Genomic DNA, 26,889 nt, shown 5'->3' with positions numbered 1-26,889 from the left:
CTAAAGCGAGCTATTAACGTTTGTGCCACTAGCGGGTTATTTCAAGAGAGAGAAAAACTGTAAACGCAAATTAAGTAAGACTTGGAATCAACAGAAAACGGAACATGTAATGGAGATGGATTGATTATACAATTTCCCTCAGAAATAAGGTTTGTGACCCTTTTATTCTAGAGTGAATGACGAATGAGTTCTCTGTCTGAATCATTGATGATTGTCTTGGCCCTGTAATTAGTGGGGAAGTTTCAGTTGTGACGAAGAGAGCCTGCAATCACCGAGATTTTATAAAATCGTCCAAAAAGGCTTCGGACACATGTGAAATTCAAAATCTGTCGTAAAATGAACGAATTGTTCAAACGATCGATTTTCCCAACTGAATGCAGCGATTAACAATAATAATAGATATAAAGATCTTTTACAGCAAGCCAGCCGCTGAATGTTAAGACGAAGGACTCCACCAGAGATTCTATTGGGCTGATTTCACGTAATGAAATATTATATTTAAAATCGTACATAGATAAAGGAGAGAGAGAGAGAGAGAGGGTGAATGAAATTAGAGAAATACTCAGAATCCTCCATTAGTATAATTGTTTGCCTGTCTTATCACGGATCAGCCTAAAGACAAAACAGGAGGCCCTTACTTTACGGTACAGATTTATGTGTGAGAGTGAAGGAATCATAAAGGCAACAAATACACGTCTTTACAGACAAAACATTACACCAAGTTAGCGGCAAGCTGCATTCACATACTTTCATCATTTACAGTATAATCCATTATATGATGACCTTAAAAGTTAAGTCCCATAGTGCTCAGAGCCATGTGAACCATTTGAACCAGATTTAGTTGTTACGAAACTGTTCACCATCTACTCTGCTTCACCCGAGTTGAAGCGTCATATACTTTAATGAATCTTTCTCTGCTGTTTTTCATCAACTTCTTTACACCTGGAACTCTTTTCACTTGACGTTCAGTCGTAATAAAGAATGAATAATATTAAGAAAGTATTTTGGGACTAGAAAATTTCCATTGTTTCTAATCTAGTATGAGCCAAACATTTCTGGAGAATGGGGTGGCAATTGCTTAACTCGTAACTGGTTTTTGATAATATTTCTGTTTAATTTAATTCGTTCGCCGCGCCGCTTGTTTGTGTGCAGTAGAGTAATAATGCAACACATAGGCTATTAAATACAGTATGAACAAGAAATTGTCGATTGCACTGCTTTTAACTTCAATGGAATATTTTTTCCCAGGCACATGACCATGTTGTACCTTGAAACATGGTTTCATGTTAGAAAAAACCTTAATTTTCAGGACTAACTTTTGGAATTTCCAAAAAAGGCTGCACCACAGAAAACGTTCATCGTCATCATCACATTGCGAATATGGCGCCTCTTCTCGCTTCCCGTATTCCATTTTTTTCCGGCATGCCAGTCTCCTTGTAGTTTTCCGGCATCCGTCGAATCCCGGTCGTCTCGTCCCTAACTCCTCCTAGGTCGCTCCCGCTTCCTTCTTTCCGCTGGGGTCCACTGCCACTCTTTCTCCGACCATCGGCTATTGTCTAACTTTTCTAGATGTCCATATCATTGCAGACATTTCGTCTCTATGGCGTTATTATTGATTTATCGACACCCATACTCTCTCTTATGTTAGTATCTGGTACACTGTTCAGCTGGAGATGCCACAACTTGGCCGCCAAAAAACTATTTCTAGGCCAAACAATTTATTTTCCTGACGCTCGTATACTACTTACGTTTCTGCTCCGTACGCAGCGATTTTCTAAACAACTGAAAGATATATCACCTGATTGTTCCTTTTGGTTATTTTATTAGTTAGTTCAGTGTCGTACGGTTCTTTTGCCCCGTCCAATTTTATTATTTACGCCACCTTCAATTTTTCCATTTGATGATACCTGTATCATAACCCTCAGATACTTAAAAGACTTACACCCCCTGATCTTACCGGTTTCAACCTCCAGGTCCCCTATGGTATGTCGCCAACCTTCCGTTGTTTGCCAAGCTAATTGTGAGGTGCCGTTTTTCATATTCCTGTTTGAAGTTCCGAAGCATGTACTCAGCATCTTCCTTGTTTTCTGTTAAGATTGCCTTGTCATCAGCGACGAGAAGTGTGAATGAGGTTTCGTCCTCCACATTTACTCCCATGCCTTCGCGTTTGCTCCTCCAGGCTTTAAGAGCTTGCTGCACGTGGATTTTAAGTAGCGTCGATGCTGTAGTACACTTTGGCGCAGCCTTTTTGTAACAGGAAACTCCGGTGACACGAAATTTCAAACTCTGATACCACTTGCACAATCGGTATACAACTGTTGAACTGCTTTGATGTTAATAATTGGCACGCTAGAATTTTTCATACTTTTCTACGAATTGTTTTGTGAATGCCGTAAGCCGGCCGCTGTGACCGAGCGGTTCTAGGCGCTTCAGTCCGGATCCGCGCTGCTGCTACGGTCGAGGGTTCGAATCCTGCCTCGGGCATGGATGTCTGTGATGTCCTTAGGTTAGTTAGGTTTAAGTAGTTCTAAGTCTACGGGACTGATGACCTCAGATGTTAAGTCCCATAGTGCTTAGAGCCATTTCTGAATGCCATAATTTAAAAATAGAATACAAAAATTCATGAATCTTGTATTACGGGGCTGACTGGAGGCATAAGTCTGTAAAGTGCACCAAAGTACTCTTTCCTACAGTATTTATTACAATGATTTCGAGAGGAATTTTCGTAAGCAGTGCTACATCCTCCTTTTACGTAGGATATGAGTAAGTTTGTTTATTCTTTTGCATATGAAATGAAATATATAAGTACGGTTGCACACGTGAACATCCACTTAACAATAAAGAAAAGGGATGGAGTCACTCCACGGTGAGTTATCGCTTGACGATGGCACACACGTCCCAATCGCGATTATGCAATACATGCATCCAGTAACAGGCAAAACGGATATGCTGTCATTGCTAAATTTGTAAGAGATGACGGTTACCAGATCCGAAGCGTCATTCACTGGACTGTGACCTGCGCGTTGTGGATGGAGGCGCAGTGCACGTGGTACCAGAAGTCCTTGAGCGCAGCCGCTTTATGCTGTGTCACGTGACATGGCCAGCCGCAGCAGCAGTCGTCGCACTGTCTCACGAATTCTTCTTCCACGTTGATGATTGGATGAATGTTTGGATCAGAGGGAGGACGGTGATAAGCGACGCCGAAGCTCGCTAGCACACCTATCAGCGACACAGAGTTGTCAGTGCGTGTTCGGGCGTCCTGCTGACCTCCACGCCGCACACCTCAACACATTGAAGTAAGTTGAGAGCAGCCACTAGCTCTGCAATCGAAACGTTTACCATAAGCGTAAATGGCACTACGCCACGCACCTCTTTCATGTCAATATTGCGGCATTAGCCGTCAGGGGGATAGTAAACAGCTTTTCAAACGACCAATGTCTTGGTAGTCGAAAGAAAGTAATTTTACAAGGTAACCACCCAGAAGAGGATCCTTAGGTACAGTGACAAAAATCAGGGTTCATAATTGTCACTGGAAAATAAAGAAAATACCGTTTCATTCTTGCAAAAAGGAAAGCAGCGGCCAGCCACTGTTAATGAAGCTGTTCGTTAACGCAAACTGAGCCATTTTCGGTTTCGAACAGACAGATTCATCTTCAGACGCCTGTTCACGTTTAGATGTACATATATTGTTGCTTACATTGATGTGCATTGCTGTTCACGTTTTAAGGCACCTATATTAATGCTTACACGTGAACAGCCGTCTGAAGATCATCCTGTCGGTTCGAAACCGGCAACGGTGCTATTTGTGTGAACAGTTAGCATTATCAACAGTGCCTGGTTGCTGTTTTCTTCCTTGCAAGAATCAATCTTTATTTTGTATACAGCCTCGCACTCAATATGCTAGTTTTCGAAAAAATAGCAAAAAGAAAATAAATTTGTCTGTTGTCTAGTAATACTTGTTTATTAAATAGTACGTCACGCAGAAAAGCTTGTACTGTGATCAAAATAGATGTTGAATATTCCTTTAACATTGTACGTTTTGATCCAGAAACCCGTTATGATATCAGTACATCGGTTTGTTTGTAATATAATTCTAGCAGAAACAGGCCACGTTTCTGTTTTGAGGGGGCAGTATGTACAGTCTGAGGCAACCGTGTCACCAGTAAACATTGCAGTTCTTGTGCTATGTGTCATTACGAGAACTGTGACACTTACATGCAGTCAGAAGCTCTGTGTAGTTCCCCTAATGGGGCAGGGAATGAGACGGATGGACGTCACAGCGAATGTCGCCATGAGTCAAAGTGTTGTCTCAAGAATATGGAACAAGTTTCTGCTGCCAAGAAATGTTGTGGATCGTCACAGAAGTGGCTGCGGAAGAAAAATAACAGGTGTGTACGAATGACATCTGCGTATAAAAGCAAACAGAAACCATCAACACAACGCTACACGTCTATGGTTGCAGTTCCAAACAGCTATAGCAGTGCAGCTGTCGAAACAAACGATACGAAACAGTCTCTGTGAGCAGGGATAACGAGCTGGAAGACCTCTCAATGTTCCCCACCTAAATCTTGATCAGAGGAGTGGAGGGGGAGGGGGGGGGGAGGCTCGTGTCGCATGGGCACGAAACCATTCATCGTGGGCTAGGGAGTAATGGGACACAACACTGCTTTCTGATGGTGCACGTATCAGTCCCCACCCTGACAATACTGCCATTCTTGTGTGGAGGAAACGAAGACAACGTTTACATCTTAACTGTATCAAAGACTCTTGTCAAGGCAGTTCAGTCACGTTTTGGAGTGAAATCATGCATGGCCGCAGGTCACCGACTGTGCCAATACATGAGGGGATGACTGGTGCGAAGTATTGGGACGACATCCTTGCACGCATTGTGGCTCCATTTGGTGAACATATTAGAGCGGGGTTCGCGCTGGTGTACGGCAATGCACGCCCCCATCAGCACAATGTTCTGGCACACCTCCCCAGCGGAGTACAGTGTCAGTTGAATAGAATGGCCTCCATATTCTCCATATATCAAGTGACTGAGAATACATGGGCTGTGCTAAAACGAGAGGTTTTCAATCGTCCTGCCCCACCAGAGACTTCACTGGATCTCGTACAGGCCGCTGTGGAGGAGTGTGACAATATCCCACTGACTTCTCTCGACAATTTGGTGAAGAGTATGCCTAACCGCATTCAAAAGCATCTCCAATTAATAGGAGGGTCAACTGGTTTACAAGAAATTCCTTATGCAAGATGACAGTGAGAAGAATGCGTAGTGTTTGTAATAGAATCTTTTGTAAAGTTCTTTTTTGTTTTGTTTTGAGTTGTCAAGTGGAAATGTGTTTAACTTGTTAGTTCTTGTTTTCTTATAAGTGACAGAACAACAACAGTTTTGTTTCCTATTGTGTCTATTATTGACAATAAAGCAATATTCAACACTTATTTTGATCACTGCATTTGTGTCTTTGTACTGACAATAAACTGCATAATTTTGTAAGTATGAATGCATATCGTTTAATAGTTTTAAACATAGTATTCTTTATTAAGTTTGATATAAATGCTGCTCTACGGTAGTAATATACTGAAGTTCGTTCTGATAAGTGGATTTTTAAAATAATTTAACCATTGCTAATGTTACACACTGCAGGAAAAAATTGCCGCAGATCTCGAACACAGCACTACAGTTCCGTCCGACAGGTACCTCTTATATGATCTAACAAATTCTCATAACGTAAGTAGCTGCTTTTGCTACTTCATCGACAGACGAATTTTTGTAACAGGAAAAGCCTTGGCGCACCAAGCTGCATGTATAAAGAAACATGTCCTCAACTCAAAGACTGATTTGGCCACCGCAGTCCTTTACTGGACATGATCCTATTTGGAATCGCTTGCCTTCCTTTGATATTTGACCTGATTTATCCAGCAAGTTACAGGAGGACGGAACCATGACATAATTGAAAGTGAAGCGTTTTGAGTGTCTGCTGATTTTTAGGGATCAACCAGCAGGGTAGTTCGCAGTTTCCATCCTTCAGTTGTTCTGTCTTCAGTTAGTCCCTTCAGCTCTGTGCGTTCATGACCATATTTTAAATGTTCTCCGAGTTCAGCGAAATGGCAAGAGGAGCAGCGGTAACGTGTGCTGTGAAGGCTCACATTGTTTCACGTGACACTACAATGCAGTTATGTTGCCTTTTCTTTCCTCAGTTCCTGACTTGTTTGATGTGACCCGCCACGATTTCCTCTCCTGTGTCATCGTCGTCGTGTCAGATGAGCACTGAACAACCAATGTCTTCAATTATTTGTTGGATGTATTCCAGTTGCCGTTTTACGTATGTTGTTTGCCCTTCAACTGGTACCATGGAAGTTGCTTCCTGAGGAACGCATGTTCTGTCATGCTATCCGTTCTTCTAGTTAATATTTCACACATATTCGTTCCTTTCCCATACTGTGGAGAATCTCTTCCATTCTTACCTGACGAGTCTACTTAAAGACTTTATGTCAAACGCTTCGATTCTCTTCTTTTCTGATTTTCCTATAGTCATGATTTATTGTCACAGAACGCTCTGCTCCAAACGTCCATTCCCCGAAATTTCTTCCTCAAATTAAGGCCTGTGTTTAATGCTAATAGACTTTTTTTTACCCTCATCGTCTACTAGGTGGTACCAAATTTTCTTTTGAGTTCTTCGTTTGTCTCATTTCTACTACTTCTCATTACTTTCGGCTTTCTTAGGTTTAGTTTCCCCATGTTATATGCCCATTAGATTGGTCATTCCATTAAACAGATCCCGTAATTCTCGTTTACAGGGGTTAGACAAAAATATGAAAGCTCCACAAAAAAATTGCAAATTTGTGGTAAGTTCCTATGGGACCTAACTGCTGAGGTCATAGGTCCCTAGGCCTACAAACTATTAATCTAACGTAAACTAACTTACGCTAAGGACGACACATACACACCCATGCCCGAGGGAGGACTCGAACCTCCGACGGGGAAAGCCGCGCGAACCGTGACGAGGCGCCTAAGACGGCGCGGCTACACCGCGCGGCGAAGCACTATGAGAAATGAATGCTTCAACATAAATGCAGATGCTAGCTCGGCCTGCGGGTTACACTGTTGTATTTGACCGCGAACACCACCTGTGCAATGTCCACAATACTTGGTCTGAACAGTGTACTGTGTATTCAAAAAAATGGCTCTGAGCACTATGGGACCTAACTTCTTTGGTCATCAATCCCCTAGAACTTAGAACTACTGAAACCTAACTGACCGAAAGACATCACACACATCTATGCCCGAGGCAGGATTCGAACCTGCGACCGTAGCGGTCGCGCCACTGCAGACTGTAGCGCCTAGAACCGCACGGCGACTCCGGCCGGCTGTACTGTGGAGTTATGAGTGCATTATGACGGAGCTCAGTGAGTTAGAACATGGGCAAAAACTGGGTTCTTCTGTAACCAAAGTTACCGAAGTGTTTGGTGTTTTAAAGGTTCTCCCTATCGAAGATTTACATCGCATACAGGGAAAGCGGAAAAATATCATCAACCAAGTCTCAACGTGGACGAAACTGTGTATTGAGCGATCGTGACAGATAGTAATTCAAGAGGACTGTGACGAAAAATAAGAGGACCACAGCTGCAAAAATCACTGCGGATCTGAATGTCTCACTCGCGAACCATGTCAGCACCAAAGCAACACGAAGGGAATTGATGGCGAGCTGGCATTCCGAGACCACTCATCTGTGATAAAAATAACCGTAACAGGAAAACGGACTATGGAGCAATGGAAGAAAGTCATTTGGTCTGATGAGTCTTGTTCCCCACTATTTCCAGCTTCTGGACGAGTTTATGTCCCAAAAGCGAAACACGACGGTGGTTAGGTGATGATTGGGGCAGCCATGTCGTGGTATTCCATGTTATTTAGCGTATGGCTAATACAGACATATCATGAAATTACATGTACACTCCTGGAAATGGAAAAAAGAACACACTGACACCGGTGTGTCAGACCCACCATACTTGCTCCGGACACTGCGAGAGGGCTGTACAAGCAAAGATCACACGCACGGCACAGCGGACACACCAGGAACCGCGGTGTTGGCCGTCGAATGGCGCTAGCTGCGCAGCATTTGTGCACCGCCGCCGTCAGTGCCAGCCAGTTTGCCGTGGCATACGGAGCTCCATCGCAGTCTTTAACACTGGTAGCATGCCGCGACAGCGTGGACGTGAACCGTATGTGCAATTGACGGACTTTGAGCGAGGGCGTATAGTGGGCATGCGGGAGGCCGGGTGGACGTACCGCCGAATTGCTCAACACGTGGGGCGTGAGGTCTCCACAGTACATCGATGTTGTCGCCAGTGGTCGGCGGAAGGTGCACGTGCCCGTCGACCTGGGACCGGACCGCAGCGACGCACCGATGCACGCCAAGACCGTAGGATCCTACGCAGTGCCGTAGGGAACCGCACCGCCACTTCCCAGCAAATTAGGGACACTGTTGCTCCGGGGGTATCGGCGAGGACCATTCGCAACCGTCTCCATGAAGCTGGGCTACGGTCCCGCACACCGTTAGGCCGTCTTCCGCTCACGCCCCAACATCGTGCAGCCCGCCTCCAGTGGTGTCGCGACAGGCGTGAATGGAGGGACGAATGGAGACGTGTCGTCTTCAGCGATGAGAGTCGCTTCTGCCTTGGTGCCAATGATGGTCGTATGCGTGTTTGGCGCCGTGCAGGTGAGCGCCACAATCAGGACTGCATACGACCGAGGCACACAGGGCCAACACCCGGCATCATGGTGTGGGGAGCGATCTCCTACACTGGCCGTACACCACTGGTGGTCGTCGAGGGGACACTGAATAGTGCACAGTACATCCAAACCGTCATCGAACCCATCGTTCTACCATTCCTAGACCGGCAAGGAAACTTGCTGTTCCAACAGGACAATGCACGTCCGCATGTATCCCGTGCCACCAAACGTGCTCTAGAAGGTGTAAGTCAACTACCCTGGCCAGCAAGATCTCCGGATCTGTCCCCCATTGAGCATGTTTGGGACTGGATGAAGCGTCGTCTCACGCGGTCTGCACGTCCAGCACGAACGCTGGTCCAACTGAGGCGCCAGGTGGAAATGGCATGGCAAGCCGTTCCACAGGACTACATCCAGCATCTCTACGATCGTCTCCATGGGAGAATAGCAGCCTGCATTGCTGCGAAAGGTGGATATACACTGTACTAGTGCCGACATTGTGCATGCTCTGTTGCCTGTGTCTATGTGCCTGTGGTTCTGTCAGTGTGATCATGTGATGTATCTGACCCCAGGAATGTGTCAATAAAGTTTCCCCTTCCTGGGACAATGAATTCACGGTGTTCTTATTTCAATTTCCAGGAGTGTACATATGTACATATTGACACACAAGAAACTTAAGATTGTCTTTACAACAGAATATCCAGTCCTTCAATCCAGCGCACTGCATCTGGAGTTGCTAGCAGGAAGTCCTCTTTGGCGCCGTGATAGGCTCCATGTGCTCCATGGTTACTGTGCAAGATCGCATTACTGCCAAGGCTGTGGATCATTTGGCGTGATGAGGTCCATCCCATGGTACAATGGTTGTTCCCGGATGGTGATGCTGTGTCCCAAGAAGACGTCCATGTTGACACAGCTATAAATGTGCAGGACTAGCATTGTGAACAGTAGGATGAATTGTCGAATCTCCCTCGATCACCACATTCACCGGATCCCAATATTGCTGAACCTTTGTGGTCTACTTTGAAGATACGGGTGTGTGATCACCATCCAACTCCATCATCATTACCTGAACTTGTATACTATTTGCAGGAAGAATGGTGTAAGATTCCCTTGAAATCCATACATTTAATCATTGCAAGATGCCTGGAACCTGTTTTGAATACCAACGTGTTTCCTACGCTGTACGAGTATTAGGAATGGTAATGTGTTGCTTTTTGTCTTTCCATGTTTTTGGGCACCCTCTGCATTTGTAAAGCTATAATGTTTCTAATAGCATTAGAAACGAATGCAATCTAGACGGACAGTAAAATTTGTTTTACCATCATTGATACCGGATTTTCTACAAAACAAATCCTGTAATTCTACCTCACTTTCACATAAGAAAGCACAAAAGATGGCAAATTCTTCAGCGAATTTTATCATCGATGTTGTTTCACCCTAATATTACTCCCACTCATGAAAATTGCGTTTCTTTCCCTCATGGCTTCGTCGATATACAAGATGAACGCTCTTGCACTTCTTTCTTGCTCTACCAGTCTTATCGATCCATCATCGTATCTGTTGTATATTACCGATATTTTCGTATAGCTTATAGGAAGGGACTTCAAAATGTATTTTACACATTCTTATGTCAGGCCGAGTAACTTTTATTGAATACCGCACTACACTCAAAATGACTCAGATACGTGACACTATTTGTCGACACAGTGACTAAGTCTCTCTAAACAACGATCGGGACGTTCAACCAGTCGTTCAACCCTTCGACGGTAGAATCCGTTCCTTGGTCACGGAGCCATTCGAGAATTGATGAGTAAATATCCTCAGAAAATCGTTTTCTCCCCAGATGATCTTCCCAAATTGGCAGAAATTGTCCTCTGTGGTTGATTACATCAGCCACGTGTGTGCGGTCTTGGTCAAGTTCTTGGCACTATTTCACTATGGCTGGACGTGACACTGCACTTTGTCCATATACGGATAGAATTTCGTGGTGAAACTGTATGTAGTTTAGACTTTCGCCCACAAGAACCGCACTGTCCTGCGTACTTCAGCTTTGGAGTGCGTTTCCAGTTGCTGCGCCGTTTCACTCCCATAGTGATGCGCCTGTTATCCGTACAGTAGCAGAGCAGTGTGTGCACGAAATTTGGAACCACAATATCTGTACTTTACTTTCTGAAGTCCCTGCGTACCAATTTTTCATAGAATTTTAAAGGTTTTGCACCATTTGATGTTACTGAATGCTGTTTCTAGGTCGATGTACACCATAGGTTGTCTTGATTTTTTTGAAGTCCAGCCTAAATTATCAACTACAACGTCAGAATTGCCTGCCTGGTACCTTTACCTTTACGAAAGCCAAACTGACAGTCATCTAACAGATCTTCCAATTTTTTTGCCATTCTTCTATATACTCGTATTATTCATGTCTGCAACTTGGATGCATGAGCTGTTAAGCCGATTGTGCAGTAGTTCTCGTACTTAACTGACCTTGTTACCTTCGGGATTGTGTGGATGATCCCGAGAGACCAGTGATATGTCTGCAGTCTCGGAATCTGTACATTAACTAAAATGATCCTTACGTTGCCACTTCCGCGCTATTGTTTTAGAAATTCCGATGAGGCGTTACCTAGCCTTTCTGCCTCATCTGATCGCAAGTCTTCCAATCCTTTATTCAACTCTGACTCTAATACAGGATCTGCTATGTCTTCCATACAGACTTTCATTTCTGTTTCTATCACATCATCAGACAATTTCTCTCCATCTACAGAACTTTAATGTATTCTTTCCACCTATCCGCTCTCTACTCTGCGGTTAACAATGGAATTTCCTTTTCATTCTCAATGACGAAGGCGTTGTTTTTAATTTCACCTAAAATAAGTTAGCTTTCTGAATGCTTAATCTGTTCTTCCGGTGATTATTTTACTTTCGATTTCTTCACATTTTTGCAGGAGAAATTTCACCGTAGCACCATTGCATTTCGTATTTATTTTACTCCTAAGTGACTTTTACTGCTACCGTTGCACAAGTTTTCTTCGCAGTTGCCGTCCTTGTATCTATATTTCCGTGTTTGACTTCTGTGATTGCCCTTTTTAGAGATTTCTATTCTTCTTCAACCGAAGTGCCCACTGTGGTAATGCTTTCTTGGCAGAACTCGGTTACTACCGCCAGCATCTCTCTCGTGCTCTACGCTTGTGGCCCAGTCCAGCACACAGTTTTAATCTGTCAGGAAGTTGCAAAACAGTGCACACTCGGCTGCTTGGGGAAAAATTAATTCTGCCTAATATGGTATTACTATTGCAGTGTGTACAGCCATACAGTACTTGAAACACACTTCATAATTCCACGATACTTTAGTATTCCACTTTAGTTACTGAATTGTGAGCTGACTCTGTATTTACCCCTGGGTACATCTTATAATCCAAAATCAGATTTCGGAATCTCTATCTCACCGTGATGAAATACAGCTAATGCCTTCGCGTGCATCCAGGCCTTCTTCAAATATACCTTCTTCTCTGGCGGTTCTTTGTCAGTGTTAAATATGAATTTTCGTTCTGCAGCGAAGTGTTTGACGATTTGAAACTTCACTGCCGATTAAAACAGTGTGCTAGACTGGGTTTCGAACTTGGGAGCTTTGCCTTTCACAGGCGACTGAGCTATCCAGCTCTGACAGCTTAAATTCCATCAGTACCCTCTCTCCTACCTTCCAAACTTCACAGGAGTTCTGCTGACGTTTCGCGGGTCTAGCGCTCTGTGGAGAAATACCTTAGCCACAGTTTGAAAGGCAGGAGTGAATCTGAGAGGGGGGAGGAGGACTTGCTAGTCGTACTTGAACAGCTCAGTGGATAGAGAACTCGCCTGCGAAAGGCAAAGGTCCCAGATTCCCGTGTTAATCTGTCAGGAACTTTCAAATCTTGGACAGTATATTTGCCATTCCCAGCTAAAATTTTGTTGGCAGATCAAGGAGTCTACCTACTCTGTCATTCCTACTACCAAGCCAGTATTATCACTATTATCCGCTTAATTTGTCTTCTATTGCTTCCCCTATTACAGCGTTCCGATCCCTCATGGTTATTTATTTTCATCTCTCTTTACTTATTGAGTTATCCCTCAGTGTTTTCGCATACCCTTCCTATCCCTCCATTCTGAACCGTTGTTGTTCTCATTGGTTTGTCGTCAATTCTGATGAGAATAATCATATCACTAAACTGTTCGCAATAACTCCCTTTCTATTCGCAACGAATTCTACTCCCGTTAAACATTTTCTGCTGCTGTTTATATTACCCTATAATCATTTAACTACAAATCCTTCTCAGCTTTCCATTTCACTTGCCTATCTCCTGCTGTGTCTACATTGAGCCTTCGCGTTTCTTGTTGCAGATATCTGCTAATGTGCCTAACACATTCAGACTTCTAATATTTCACATTCCGATTCGTAGAACGTTATCGTTTCGTTTGTTTTTCAATCTTTTTCTTACGGTCACCTCCCCTTGGCAGTCTTCTTCTGAGAATCTTAATGGGGTACTAATGTACAATATTTTGCTAATGTTTCTTTTTCTTTTTGTCAGTTACAGGCCACATTTCCTGCGGCTACACATAACGCATCTTTAAGGCAGTGGGTACCAAAGCCTTCTGGATTCGCATGCCCTTGATCATGGCTGATCATTTCGTCTTTAAGGGGATTCATCTCCCCAAGGGTGAGCGATTTCTCTGAACCTCTATCCGCTCCTGTGCGCTCTTTAACAAGTTATCTGGCCGTATGGGTTTAACTTCACATATCCGGAGTCTTTGACCGCCATTGATAATAAATTTTATTCAGATTGTAAGCAGAGACTGGGACGTAACCAGGGACCAAGAACATACACTATCTGATAAAATGCATCCGGACAGCTTTCTGTGGTCATTAAAAGGGAGTGTGTCCACCCTTCGGCTTTACAACGGCTTTTAATGGTGTGTGTGAATGTCTGTGGAGGAATTGTAGGCCATCGTTCCTCAAGAGCTGAAACCAGAGAATGTAGTAATGTTGGACGTCGGGTCTGGAAACAAATCGACATTTTGACTGATCCAGAGGTGGTACATTGAGTTCAGATCGGGGCTCTGGGCAGCCCTGTCCATTTCAGTAATATTATTGTCCGCAAAGCACTTCATCAAAGATATTGCTTTGTGACAGGGTACATTCTCTTACTGATAGAATCATCGCATCTGGACTGTTCCTGTAATATACATAGTACACAGTGCTGTAAAATTTGTTTATCTTCTTCCACATTTAGCGTTTACTTAAGCGCAGCAGAAGGACCACACCCTAACCAAGAGAAATACCCCTATATAGTACCATCACCTGCTTTGTACTTCACTGTTAGCACCACACATAAATGCAAGTAACATTCTCCAGGCATTCGTCAAACCCAGACCATTTCATTGGATTGCCAAAGGGTACAGCGTGATTCATCATCCAGATCTTTCGTTTACAGTCACCCATTTCCAAATCACTCGTTCCCAATCACCCACTGTCCGGTGGCATCGCTCTAAACGCCACCTCAAGTGTTACAGACTATAGAAATGTGTGGCTTTTAACGAGCTGCTCGACCATTGTACCTCACTGTTTGTAACTCCAGACGCACAATCACTGTGCCACGTGCACTGCTGGTAGCACTTTGGGACTCACGAGTGAATCCCTCCGCTGAGTTTCACGAGGTTTTAAAAACAACTCTCCGCAGTGTTCGACGGTCCCTGCCCTTCAGTACATGAGGCCTGCCTTGTCTTAGTTTACTGTAGCTGTTCCTTTGCGTTTCCACTTCACAATCTCATCGTCCAAAGTCGCCTTGGGAAGCTCCAGAAGGGTTGAGATGCGTCTTATTGATTTGTTACTCAGGTGGCAACCCATGATAGTCCACCAGCGATGTCTCTGAGCTCAACTGACCGACGCATTCTGCTGTTACTCCTTCTCTGCTGATAACGCAATACTCCATTCCTCCTTTTATAGAGGCAGCTCTGCCTCTCATAACATTTGGTGGTAAATTCCACATTACTTGGTAGTGTCTGCATACTTTTGATCAGACAGTGTATGTGGCTCACGGCTTAATTACGCAATATGATGCACACGCCCTTTCATTACTAATTATTTACAAATTTCTAGAAACATACAGCACATACACTACTGGTCATTAAAATTGCTACACCAAGAAGAAAGTTGCAAATATATTACACTAGAACTGACATGTGATTACATTTTTACGCAATTTGGGTGCACAGATCCTGAGAAATCAGTACCCAGAACAACCACCTCTGGCCGTAATAACGGCCTTGATACGCCTCGGCATTGAGTCAAACAGAGCTTGGATGGCGTGTACAGGTACAGCTGCCCATGCAGCTTCAACACGAAACCACAGTTCATCAAGAGTAGTGACTGGCGTATTGTGACGAGCCAGTTGTTCGGCCACCATTGACCAGACGTTTTCAATTGGTGAGAGATCTGAAGAATGTGCTGGCCAGGGCAGCAGTCGAACATTTTCTGTATCCAGAAAGGCTCGTACAGGACCTGCAACATGCGGTCGTGCATTATCCTACTGAAATGTAGGGTTTCTCAGGGATCGAATGAAGGGTAGCGCCACTGGTCGTAACACATCTGAAATGTAACGTCCACTGTTCAAAGCGCCGTCAGTGCGAACAAGAGGTGACCAAGACGTGTAACCAATAGCACCCCATACCATCACGCCGGGTGATACGCCAGTATGGTGATGACGAATACACACTTCCAAAGTGCGTTCACCGCGATGTCACCAAACACGGATGCGACCATCATGATGCTGTAAACAGAACCTGGATTCATCCGAAAAAATGACGTTTTGCCATTCATGTACCCAGGTTCGTCGTTGAGTACACCATCACAGGCGCTCCTGTCTGTGATGCAGCGTCAAGGGTAACCGTAACCATGGTCTCCGAGCTGATAGGCCATGCTGCTGCAAATGTCGTCAAACTGTTCGTGCAGATGGTTGTTGTCTTGCAAACGTCCCCAGCTGTTGATTCGGGGATCGAAACGTGGCTGCACGATCCGTTACAGGCATGCGGATAAGATGTCTGTCATCTCGATTGCTAGTGATACGAGGCCGTTGGGATCCAGCACGGCGTTCCATATTACCCTCCTGAACTCACCGATTCCATATTCTGCTAACAGTCATTGGATCTCGACTAACGCGAGCAGCAATGTCGCGATACGATAAACCGCAATCGCGATGGGCTACAATCCGACCTTTATCAAATTCGGAAACGTGATGGTACGCATTTCTCCTCCTTACACGAGGCATCACAATAATGTTTCACCAGGTAACGCCGGTCAACTGCTGTTTGTGTATGAGAAATCGGTTGGAAACTTTCCTCATGTTAGCACGTTGTAGGTGTCGCCACCGGCGCCAGCCTCGTGTGAATGCTCTTAAAAGCTAATCATTTGCATATCACAGCATCTTCTGTCTGTCGGTTAAATTTCGCGTCTGTAGCACGTCATCTTCGTGGTGAAGCAATTTTAATGGCCAGGAGTGTATATGTTGCAATCACCACCAGTCATTCTAACAGCATAATAATCTATAATAATAATGCCAAACAACTGAACACAATAATTACTTTTCAAAACTTAAACATTACACAACTCATACGTTAGGAACGACGAAGTCTTGAATGCAATGCATACTTTGATGTATTTACAAGAAATATATTAGCTTGTCAGAATGTTGTACAGGCATTTGATGGGAAGTTATAAAATGTTAGTTTCATTGGTAGTTTCAATATTTTCGTAAAAAATTCAGCTATGGGAACTGAACCTCTTACAACAGCTAACAATTTCTCTATATAAGGCTCTCTGCGGTTATAAGAGCCGAAGGACATAAAATAGAAGCAGAGGTGGAGAAAGGAGTGAGTGCAGACTGTAGCCAGTCCCCGGTATTGTTCATTTTGTACGTTGAGCAAGCAGGAAAGGAAACCCAGGAACAGTCTGGAGAGAGAATTAAAGTTCAGGGAGAAGAAATAAAAATTTTAACGTCTGCCGAAAAGACTTTATTTCTGCCAGAGACAGAACAATACTCAGAGGAGTAATTGAATGAAATGGATAGTCTCCTGAAAAGATGTTATGCTAGAGGCCTGGCCAAGATTTTCGCTCCCAGAGTGAACTTGCGCTCCGCGAACAGAGGCGAATCTGTTCAACGTTCCAGCTTCTCCCACAACTGCGCTGTTTCGAGCCGATGTGTGAATGAGACAGCTATACGGCGAAGGCCACACACGTGAGAAACTTAGGAAGATATGTTTGCGACACAGTGTAACTACTTTCAAGAGGCTACCATTTTAACATACTTTTGTAAGCAGTATTTTATCACTCGTGATTATTATCAAGTTATTATTTTTCCTTCTAAGCAATAACTTTCATTGTTTAATTAAATAAGTACATCAGACAGTGATAATACAGTGAGTGAACTACAAAAAGCCTGACTTGCAGGCATCTGACTCAAAGTTGTGATGTTTTTAAATTTATACATATTTTGATTTTAGGATATGTAATATGTCTGGAACTTTGATTTGTGATACTAATACATGGTGTTAATCAGATTAAAATTTGGTAATGCTGAACGTTGGTAGAACTTTCTCAATTTCATAACGGACAAAAAGTGTTTGTACAATGTGTTGAACCATATACTGAAATAACTTTAACGGCTTGACTGTGCAGTCAAGGCTATTGCTCTTGAGGTAACATTTTATAGGAGTCTTGAAAATTTCTGGATAGTAAAAACAGGTCACTGATCCTGGTGCTGCACTGTACATCTGTCAGCTAAAGTTGGAGATAATGAGTACGTACATCAGCAGCCAAAAGAGAGGATGTCCTAACAAATAAATCGAAATTTATCTTCCACGTGCAAGGCCTTGGAACCTCTTACTGAACTACAGATGAAGTGTCTCAGTCATGGAAACGTAGTCAGTTATGTCTGGTCCACAAATGACTGCCTTGACTTCTGGTAACTGTTCAACGTCATCGACGTGAAGCTTCTTTTCCAATTGGATTACCTGTTGTTTGTTAGCATCAATTTTGTCTGCCGTATCCGTTTCCAGTGATTCAAGTAATTGGTGATATCGACAGTAAAAGATTTTGTCAATGCTGTATTTGCCCTTTACTCAGTTCTTTCCCTAATAGCTGCATTAAGTTCAGTCAGTATTCACGCTTGTCCATCAGAAGACAAGTGCATTGTATCATTTTTGTCGGTGTTATTGTACTGGTGTCCCAATGAATGTCTTCCCATCTCATAGTTCTGTGGTAGCGTATTAAGCACTTAGCATGGCATTCCTAATGCAGAAGGTAAATTGATATTGTTAGCAAACTATTAAAAGCTGACTGCCTCGCACTAGCAGCGTCTAGCCGCAGCTTTTTCCTTCCCCTTCTGCCCTCACCCCTCAGTCGTACTCGTCACTGTGCTCGGAGTGCTAGGCAGGAGTGCAGCCGGAGCACTCTTTGGCCAGGCCTGTTGTACTGCTAGAGTCAACAAAGTCTTGGGACTTAACGCCTGGGAAGTAGACACCCGCAAGAACGCCGATGTCTCAAAAGATACCGCGTAGCAAGGCGTGTGCTCATCTTAGTTGTTTTTCTTTACTGGAGAGAGAGAGAGAGAGAGAGAGAGGGAGAGAGAGAGAGAGAGAGAGAGAGAGAGAGAGTCTGTGTGTGTGTGTGTGTGTGTGTGTGTGTGGCCAGAAAGCCATACAGCCATGGCGTGCACCTATTCATTTTAATTAGCTTTTGGCCTGAAGGCTATAGGGCCACAGCATAGAATATAGAATTAAATAGATCCTTATCCTCCCTCAAAGGAGCCACTGTTGGCCGCTATGGTCATCTTCCAACGTCCACATACAATGAAGACCCCCCCCCCCCCAAAAAAAAGGAACTGGTAGAGCTGCCTAATATCGCATCGCGTAGGGCCCCCATGAGCAGGCAGAAGCGCCGCAACACGACGTGGCATGAACTCGATTAATATCTGAAGTAATGCTGGAGGGAACTGACACCATGAATCCTGTAGGGCTGGCTATAAATCCATAAGAGTACGAGGGGGTGGAGAATTCTTCTGAACAGCACGTTGCAAGGCATTCCAGATATGCTCAATAATATTCGTGTCTGGCGAGTCTGGTGACCAGCGGAAGTGTTTAAACTCAGAAGAGAGTTCCTGGAGCCACACTGTAGCAATTCTGGACGTGTGGAGTGTCGCTTTGTTCCGTTGGAATTGTGAAAGTCCATCGGAATGCACAAAGAACATGAATAGATGCAGGTGATGAGACAGGATGCTTACTTACGTGTCCCCTGTCGAGTCGTATCTACACGTATCAGGGGTCCCATATCACTCCAACTGCTTACGCCCCACACCCCGGCAGAGTCTCCAACAGCTTGAACAGTCCCCTGCTGACGTGCAGGGTCCATGGATTCATGAGTTTGTCTCGATACCTGTACACGTCCATCTGCTCGATACTATTTGAAACGAGACTCGTCCGACGAAGCACCATGTTTCCAGTGATCAACAGTGCAATGTCGGTGTTGATGGTCCCAGGCGAGGCGTAAAGCTTTGTGTCGTGCAGTCGTTAAGGGTACAAGAGTGGGCCTTCAGCTCCGAAAGCCCATATCGATGATTTTTCGTTGAATGGTTCGCTCTCTGATACTTGTTGATGGCCCTGTATTGAAATCTACAGCAATTTGCGGAAGGGTTGCACATCTGTCACGCTGAACGATTCTCTTCTGTCGTCGTTGGTCCCGTTCATGCAGGATCATTTTTCCCGCCGCAGCGATGTCGGAGATTTGATGTTTTACCGGATTCCTGATATTCACGGTACACTCGTGAAATGGTCGTACGGGGAAATCCCCACTTCATCGCTGCCTAGGAGATGCTGTGTCACATCGCTCGTACGCCGACTATAACACCACGTTCAAACTCACTTAAATCTTGATAACCTACCATTGTAGCAGTAGTAACCAATCTAACAACTGCGCCAGACACTTGTTGTCTTATATAGGCGTTACCGACCACACCGCTGTATTCTGCCTGATTACATAACTCTGTATTTGAATACGCAAGCCTATACCAGTTTCTTTGACGCTTCAGTTTAGCTGCTGAAAGCACCTCTCAAACATGCTGGCATGGAGGTCCCTCGGGGTTTCTTTTTGGCTGAATAAAATCTACACCCACATAATTGTGCTTTCTTGTGGAGAAAGAGACAAAAATCGTATACTGCGATATGAGGTGACTACGGAAGGTGTGACAAAACGATGACCTGTCACCTAGCAATTTTCTCTGGGACGAAGACAGGACAACGTGCAGGAGCGTTGTTGTTTAGCAACAGCAAGTTCTTCCCAATCCAAAGCTCAGGATGCTTATGGCGAACTGAATCGTGTAAATGTCAAGGAGCTCCTTGTAGCGGCTTTCGTTTCCCGTTGCATCATCTGGGATGAATTCCATGTGAACTATTCCATTTGAATCAAAAAACACTTCAATCTTCATCTTGCCTTTTGACCTGTCTTGTCGTGGTTTTTCTGTTGCGGTGGTACTTGCGTTTTCCAGGTCGCGGATTGGGGCTTCAGTTGTGGATCGTACAAGAAACATCATGTTTCGTCTCCAGGTAGGATGTGGCTGAGAAACGCCGAATCATCGTCAGTATTATTGGTCAGGTCCCCATAAGTCGTCAAGCAATCACCATGTTCTAACACACATGTTCAGATCATCAGTCAGAATTTCGTAGCACATAGCGTGGCCGACGTCCGACTGCACCTGTGAGATCGTCTACCATTTGGCAGTGGCTGGCGCACAGCAACTTTACTACTCTTCAATCTTGATTCACTTCAGACCGTTTGTGGTCGGCCAGTACTTCCATCATCCTTCAAACTGTCTCTCCCCTATGAAAAACGCTCATTTGAAACGTTTCGGTAGCGGTTTTTCCTCGTTTTTGGCAGAACATGATGTTTGTACTTTGTTCCAATTGCGATATACAAGCGTTGCGACCCGTGCAGTCATATCACCCTTGTAATAACTGTAGTTGACAGGAAAAATACACGTCATGGCATTGCTCGTAGTCGCTTCACACTTTCCTGTCAGTCACGATTCAGATCCCATTTACAACATTTTCCGAAGATGAAGTCACTATCGAGACTGGAACGCATTACCTAGTTCCACTTCATGAAGCCTAACAATTAAAATTTAGCTTAGTCATATTTTGTATCGACAATATTACGAAAAAGATAGATTGCTCCTCACCAGAAAGGTGACACTTTGAGGTGCAAACAGGCACAACGAAAAGACTTTACACACAGCGCTTCCAGTCAAAGCCTTCTTCAGAAAGGAAAACACACACAGGCACAAAAGAAAGCACACCACACGCTGACATGATAGCTATCTCTGGTCGGAGCAGCCTGTCTACAATTCAGAGTGTCATCCTTACAGTGAGTACTGATATATCCTTTTCATTACAGTGTTGGTTTTCCAACCTGGACTTTCCATTGTTTCATATTTTTTCTCAGATTTTCCAGTGATCTCACAATCCCCTCACAGTCACTGAGCGAGGTGGCGCCGTAGCTACCACACAGGACTCACATTCGGGAGAACGGTGGCTCAAAGCCACGTCCGGTCATCCTGATTTAGGTTCTCTGTGATTTCCCTAAATCGCTTCAGGCAAGTGTCCGGATGGTTCCTTTGAAAGGGCACGGCCGATTTCCTTCCCCATCCGTCCCTAATCCGAGCTTGTGCTCCGTATCTAATGACCTCGTTGTCGACGGGACATTAAGCACTAATTTCCTCTTCCTTTTCCCCTCCCTTACAGTCATCACATCACTCTTCGGTAACTAGGATGGTCTTCTGCTTTCTTCTTTTGTTCTCATTCCGTAGACTGGTCGGCAGCAATTCTCGTTCACCTTTATGTCCCATATTCTGCAAGTTTTCTTTTTTTTCAGTTCGGGGTTTGTTGTCAGTTTCTCTGATGTACTGAAAGATTTCGCATATATTATTTGATTACAACTAATTGTTCGGCGAATAATGTTTCTGCCATTTTGAAAAACAAAAAGCAAACTGCAAGTGACGCTTTACTTTTCTCCATTTAAAGATATGCTTGGCTTCTGAAATTCCTCTATGTAAGTAAGGGGGGTTCCCCGAATACTCAAGAAACGTTAATTATTTCGATTCGTTGTCTTGTTCACAGGATACTATCGTCGGCATGTGGAGACTTTGTCTATTGCTTGCTACAGCGGCCTTGGCGCCAGTCGCGAAAGGTGGCGTGCTGTATCCCAGAGAATCCGAGTCCAGGGAGGTGAAGTCTCTAGATGGCCTCTGGAACTTCAAGCTGGACGCAGACGAAATAGGCTACGCTGAAGAATGGTACGGAGATGATCTCACCAAGGTACGTTGCCTCTCGGTCAAGCTGTGCCTGCATTTAGAAAACACGAATGTTGGTCAGAGGCTGTGGTTACTAGCTCCTGTCAAGCTTCCAAAGAATTAACATCGCTGTCAGAAGTGAATTGCTCTGCTCTCAAAATTACCTAAACTTTTCGCTCTCCAGGTTGACTTTTTTGCGCCTTGTATGCCACCCTTCGGTTGGGTTCGCTCTTTGTAGAAAAGGTAAAGCTTCGCATACTGGATACAAATAGCGACTTCTGAGCAAAGTTTTCTTGTGTTCAGTTGTGGGTATCCTCATTAGTAAATGATATTATGCACATCCTGGGTGGCCTAAATGATGTTCGGAGGTGTTAAGCGAGATTTGCATTTCAACAACTCTTTGTTTCGTATCACACCTAGCTATAGGAGTTTCTCTCTTTACTTAGAAATATAGATTAAGAGTTTCGAGTAGTCTTCGTTTCCTTCAAACATGAAAGTCAGAAATAATAAAATGTATTTTTTTCTTTTCTTTAAAAAAAATAACTTCCAGTTTTGGTCAGCAGAGAGCCTGTCTCCTATGTCACCACTGGTTTTTCTGGATTTGTGGCCGATCGCTGGCGTACCTTTGCTTTGCTGTTTCTTGTGTGTGCTTGGATTGGTGTGCATTGCCATACATGGCCGTACAAATGTGCCAGATGTGGGGTGCTAATGCGCATTGCTGGTACTGCCTTGGTTTGGGATCAACTGTCAGTGAAGATAGTATCACTTGAGCATGGAAAATGCGTAGATCACAAAGCCACAGAAGCGATTACTTTAGGTTAAGAGCCCGGTACAGATAAGATTGCCAAGTTCAAAACTAGAAAATCCAGACTCGGCGTTGTGTTGGCTGGACATTTTACCTTAAAAGACGGACTATTTATTTTAAATGGAAGTAGAGAAAGTTGGGTGTTTTCAGTCGTTTATTACTAATCAAATGCAATCAGTTTTTTTTAAATGGCTCTAAGCACTATGGGACTTAACATCTGAGGTCATCAGTCCCCTAGACTTATAACTATTTAAACCTAACTAACCTAAGGACGTCACACACATCCATCCCCGAGGCAGGATTCGAACTTGCTACCGCAGCAGCCGCGTGGTGCCGGACTGAAGCGCCTAGAACCGCAGTTTTGTTTTGCGAGATCATTTTAAAGGTGCTTAAACTAAAAACCAATCAATAAGCAGCGTTATAACTTGGCGGTCTTTTTAGCGGGTAAATCCTCTTCGAAAGATAATCTTAGGTTAAAGTAAACTAAAAATTCTTTGTTACACAAAATAAACAAATTTTTGTTCTTCTGGGACGAAAAACGAAAAGATATTAATTAATTTTCGTGATTTCAATGAGACTTAACAAGAAATAAATAAGAAATAAATAAATAAATAAGAAATAAATAAACAAGTAACCATAGTTTGTTTGGCGGGTTCGCATCGGCTGATTGGTACATTCTATGAGGGATGGCTGAAAAGTAATGCCTCCGATTTTTTACGCTAAAACCCTTGAAGCTTTTTAAATAAAACGAACATTAACGCTCCACATCTTTATTCTTCACGGCTACGTATTTATTTCTCAACACAGTCACCGTAGCGAAGAACACATTTCTCCCAATGACAGACCGATTTGTTGCTACCATCACCGTAGAACGTTTGACTTTGTTGACGGAGCCACAACCCCACCTCTGCCTGCACCGCTTCGTCACTATAGTTGAAGTCCTCTAAGATGTTCTTTAAGTTTTGGAAAAAGATGAAAACCGGAGGGGGCCAAGTCGGACTGTACGAAAGATGATCAGTCATGTCCACCTCTGTAGGGGCGGGATCAGTGCGGCAGATTGCTACGAAAATGTTGTATTGTCATAATGCACATTACAGTTGAGATGGTCGACTGGGCACGGCCCGAAACCCAACAAAAGAAATCGATGACAGTGGACGCAGGGCGCCGGACTGATGCAGATGTCGCAGCACTCGTGGGTGGTCTGTCACTGACATGCTGAAGTAGAGGGTGCCCCACGTATGGATGAACTCTTCGAATTAAAAACTCGATTACAACACGCTGTTTCTCATACACCGACATAGTTATGTTACAAACTGCTATATTACAAGCTACAATTCGGAGCCTTCTAGTGGCAAAGGGCTGCAAGTACGTATACATCAAGAATAAATATGAAGAATGTAAGTAACGTTTTTTGTATTTAAAAAGCTGCAAGAGTTTTACATAAAAAATTCGGAGACGTTACTTTTCAGCATGCCCTTGTACTTCACTCCCTCTGCACGTAGCGTGCTAGTAAAATAGTGTGTTAGGCTCGCTCGGCCTACGAAGAAAGACGTAGGACATAGACGAAGTGAATAGCACTGGTTCGTACACTTACATAACCTTCTTATTTCTCATTATGATTTTTCCTCGAAATTACGCCATTAACTTGGAACGGGCCTTACTTGTGCGTCCTCTACTTCACCGCTAAAAAGCCTAATAAAATCCGGACAGGCCGGCCTTGTAGGCATTTGGCGGCACACAACCGCAAAAAGTCGGAAATGTCAGGCTAAAGCCGGATACTTGGCAACCCTAGTTACAGCCCCAGGTGCAGGCGGAAGCAGTAGCTAAGCGGGTGAGGAGTGTGCCACAGTGCATCGTGTGACCTGTGAAAACGCCATAACAAGCCTAAGTCGTTGGGAGCTGAAGTTCGTTGCACCAGAGCAGAAACCTACAAGTGTGAACCAAATGATGGAGCCCATTTGAATAACCGGAACCAACATGTGGTGTTACTAGGAGATTCATTGACCACACTGCAGTGTTGGTTATATGGCCGTTCAGAATGGGTGGTGAGATAGCCCCCCCCCCCCCCCCTCCCCAAGGATGCGGGCACGGAGGGGTCGTAAAAACGGCTACGTAGATTTTCCGACTCGTTTGTAGGCGCCAACCAGATTTTCATTGTGGGTTCTCTGGCTAGAGCCTTCCTCACTGCTGATTTGCGCCAGTCACTCACCAGCAGCAGAAGTGTTGTCACGGTCAGTCAGGCAGGGCCCTCGCCGACAGCATTCGTATCCGTATAGTTTCGTAGGCCTAAGCCACGTAAGTTCTATATACTGTGAATAATGTCATTAGGTACTATAACGAAAGGGATGCCGTGTCTTCTCAAGGATGGTCATCGCTACCCGATACAAAGAAAATGAGATGAGTGTATGAATTGGTTGTGCCTGAATTGAGAACGGAGTTAATGCCGAGGCCATTTAAAAAATGCAAAATAGCAGAATCATGGCATGACCACCTGACGAGCAGATTAATAAACGAATACGTAAGTGCAGGAAGAAAGTTCACGGAGAAAAAACAGTGTCGTTTTTCCAAATTTTTAAAAAGGAATTTCAAAATTTGAAAGATAAAGGTTCAGATTTCGTCCAAACATTCTTAAATATTAGAGCTCCAAGGCTGCATTGTGTAAAGCACGACAGATGCAATATGGGCAGAAGAAAGAAGAGAAAACCGCACGGGAAGAATGAAAAACTACTGGAAAGAAAGAAAGAAGGAAAGAAAGAAGACCTGCTTCACACGTATTGACGAAAACTAAACGCCGTCCGAACAGGCCTCGGAAACGTCCGCTGTGTCATCCTCAGGGCAAAAGCGTCATCGAATGCGGATATGGAGCGATGTGGGGTCAGCACACCGCTCTCCCACCCATTTGCCGTTTTCGTGGAGTAAACATGTTGATGATCCACTCAAAAATTTCAGTTTGCCTATTGGGATCATCCTCCTGCAGATCCCTGAGAAGTGTCGCAGTGTATATTGATGCATGATAACACACTCAGAAAATTCACTTCACGTACCGAGATATCCATCATTCAGAGAGTGAAGAAGTGTCAGAATGTAAAGCTTCCACCTGCGAGTCCACGAAATTCTGTGAACACTCGTTTTGCTGATCCCACACTCATGATAGCATTGCTTCACAGACGTTTTCGGGGATTGTGCGTGTCGCTGAACCACTGCAGCCACACTCTCGTTGGCTGTTGAACATCTCTTTCTCCTAGTACGCCCATTCTTCACATCGTGCACCTTCGACTTTAAACTTGTCTCGAAATCTTGTAATTGTTAACCGTGAAGGTGGCGATGTTCCAAATTCAGTACTCCAAAGTCGTCGAACCTCATACACATTGAAACTTCCTAGCAGATTAAAACTGTGTGCCGGACCGAGACTCGAACTTGGGACCTTTGCCTTTCGCGGGCAAGTGCTCTACCAACTGAGCTACCCAAGCACGACTCACGCCCCGTCCTCACAGTTTTACTTCTGCCAGTACCTCGTCTCCTACCTTTCAAGCTTTACAGAAGCTCTCCTGCGAAACTTGCAGAACTAGCACTCCTGAAAGAAAGGATATTGCGGAGGACGCGGCGTGAGTCGTGCTTGGGTATCTCAGTTGGTAAAGCACTTGCCCGCGAAAGGCAAAGGTCCCGAGTTCGAGTCTCGGTCTGGCACACAGTTTTAATCTGCCAGGAAGTTTCATATCAGCGCACACTCCGCTGTAGAGTGAAAATTTCATTCTCATACACATTCTCTGGTTTCCAGTAACACTTCATCATCCACTTCACAATGTAAGTGTGTCAGTACAACACCTTTGAGGATTAAAATTACGTCCTTAACAATACTAAGGCTAGATCACAACTAACAGAATAAAATTAAAAATTATCGATATTTTTGTGAGTAAGCTCATCGCAAAAGTACGTGAAACTGAGAATATTTATAGAGACATAGAAGTGAATGAAAAATTTGGATGTAA

At 44.1% G+C, this 26,889-nt stretch overlaps 1 protein-coding gene across 1 annotated transcript in view; it reads left to right on the top strand.

Annotated features, from left to right (window-relative positions):
* The first annotated feature begins 3,140 nt into the window (after positions 1-3,140).
* Positions 3,141-26,889, top strand: part of LOC124614029 (beta-glucuronidase-like) — a 164,559-nt gene continuing 140,810 nt past the window's right edge. Inside the window, exons 1-2 of the mRNA XM_047142854.1 lie at positions 3,141-3,296; positions 21,923-22,120. Coding sequence (XP_046998810.1) covers positions 21,938-22,120 — 183 coding nt within the window. The 5' untranslated portion in view covers positions 3,141-3,296; positions 21,923-21,937. The remainder of the gene's footprint in view (positions 3,297-21,922; positions 22,121-26,889) is intronic.

Source organism: Schistocerca americana, chromosome 1, assembly GCF_021461395.2.
Source record: "Schistocerca americana isolate TAMUIC-IGC-003095 chromosome 1, iqSchAmer2.1, whole genome shotgun sequence".
In the NCBI taxonomy this organism is placed as follows: domain Eukaryota; kingdom Metazoa; phylum Arthropoda; class Insecta; order Orthoptera; family Acrididae; genus Schistocerca; species Schistocerca americana.
The sequence above is the reverse complement of the archived record's forward strand: the minus strand, read 5'-3'. Positions and strand labels throughout refer to the sequence as shown.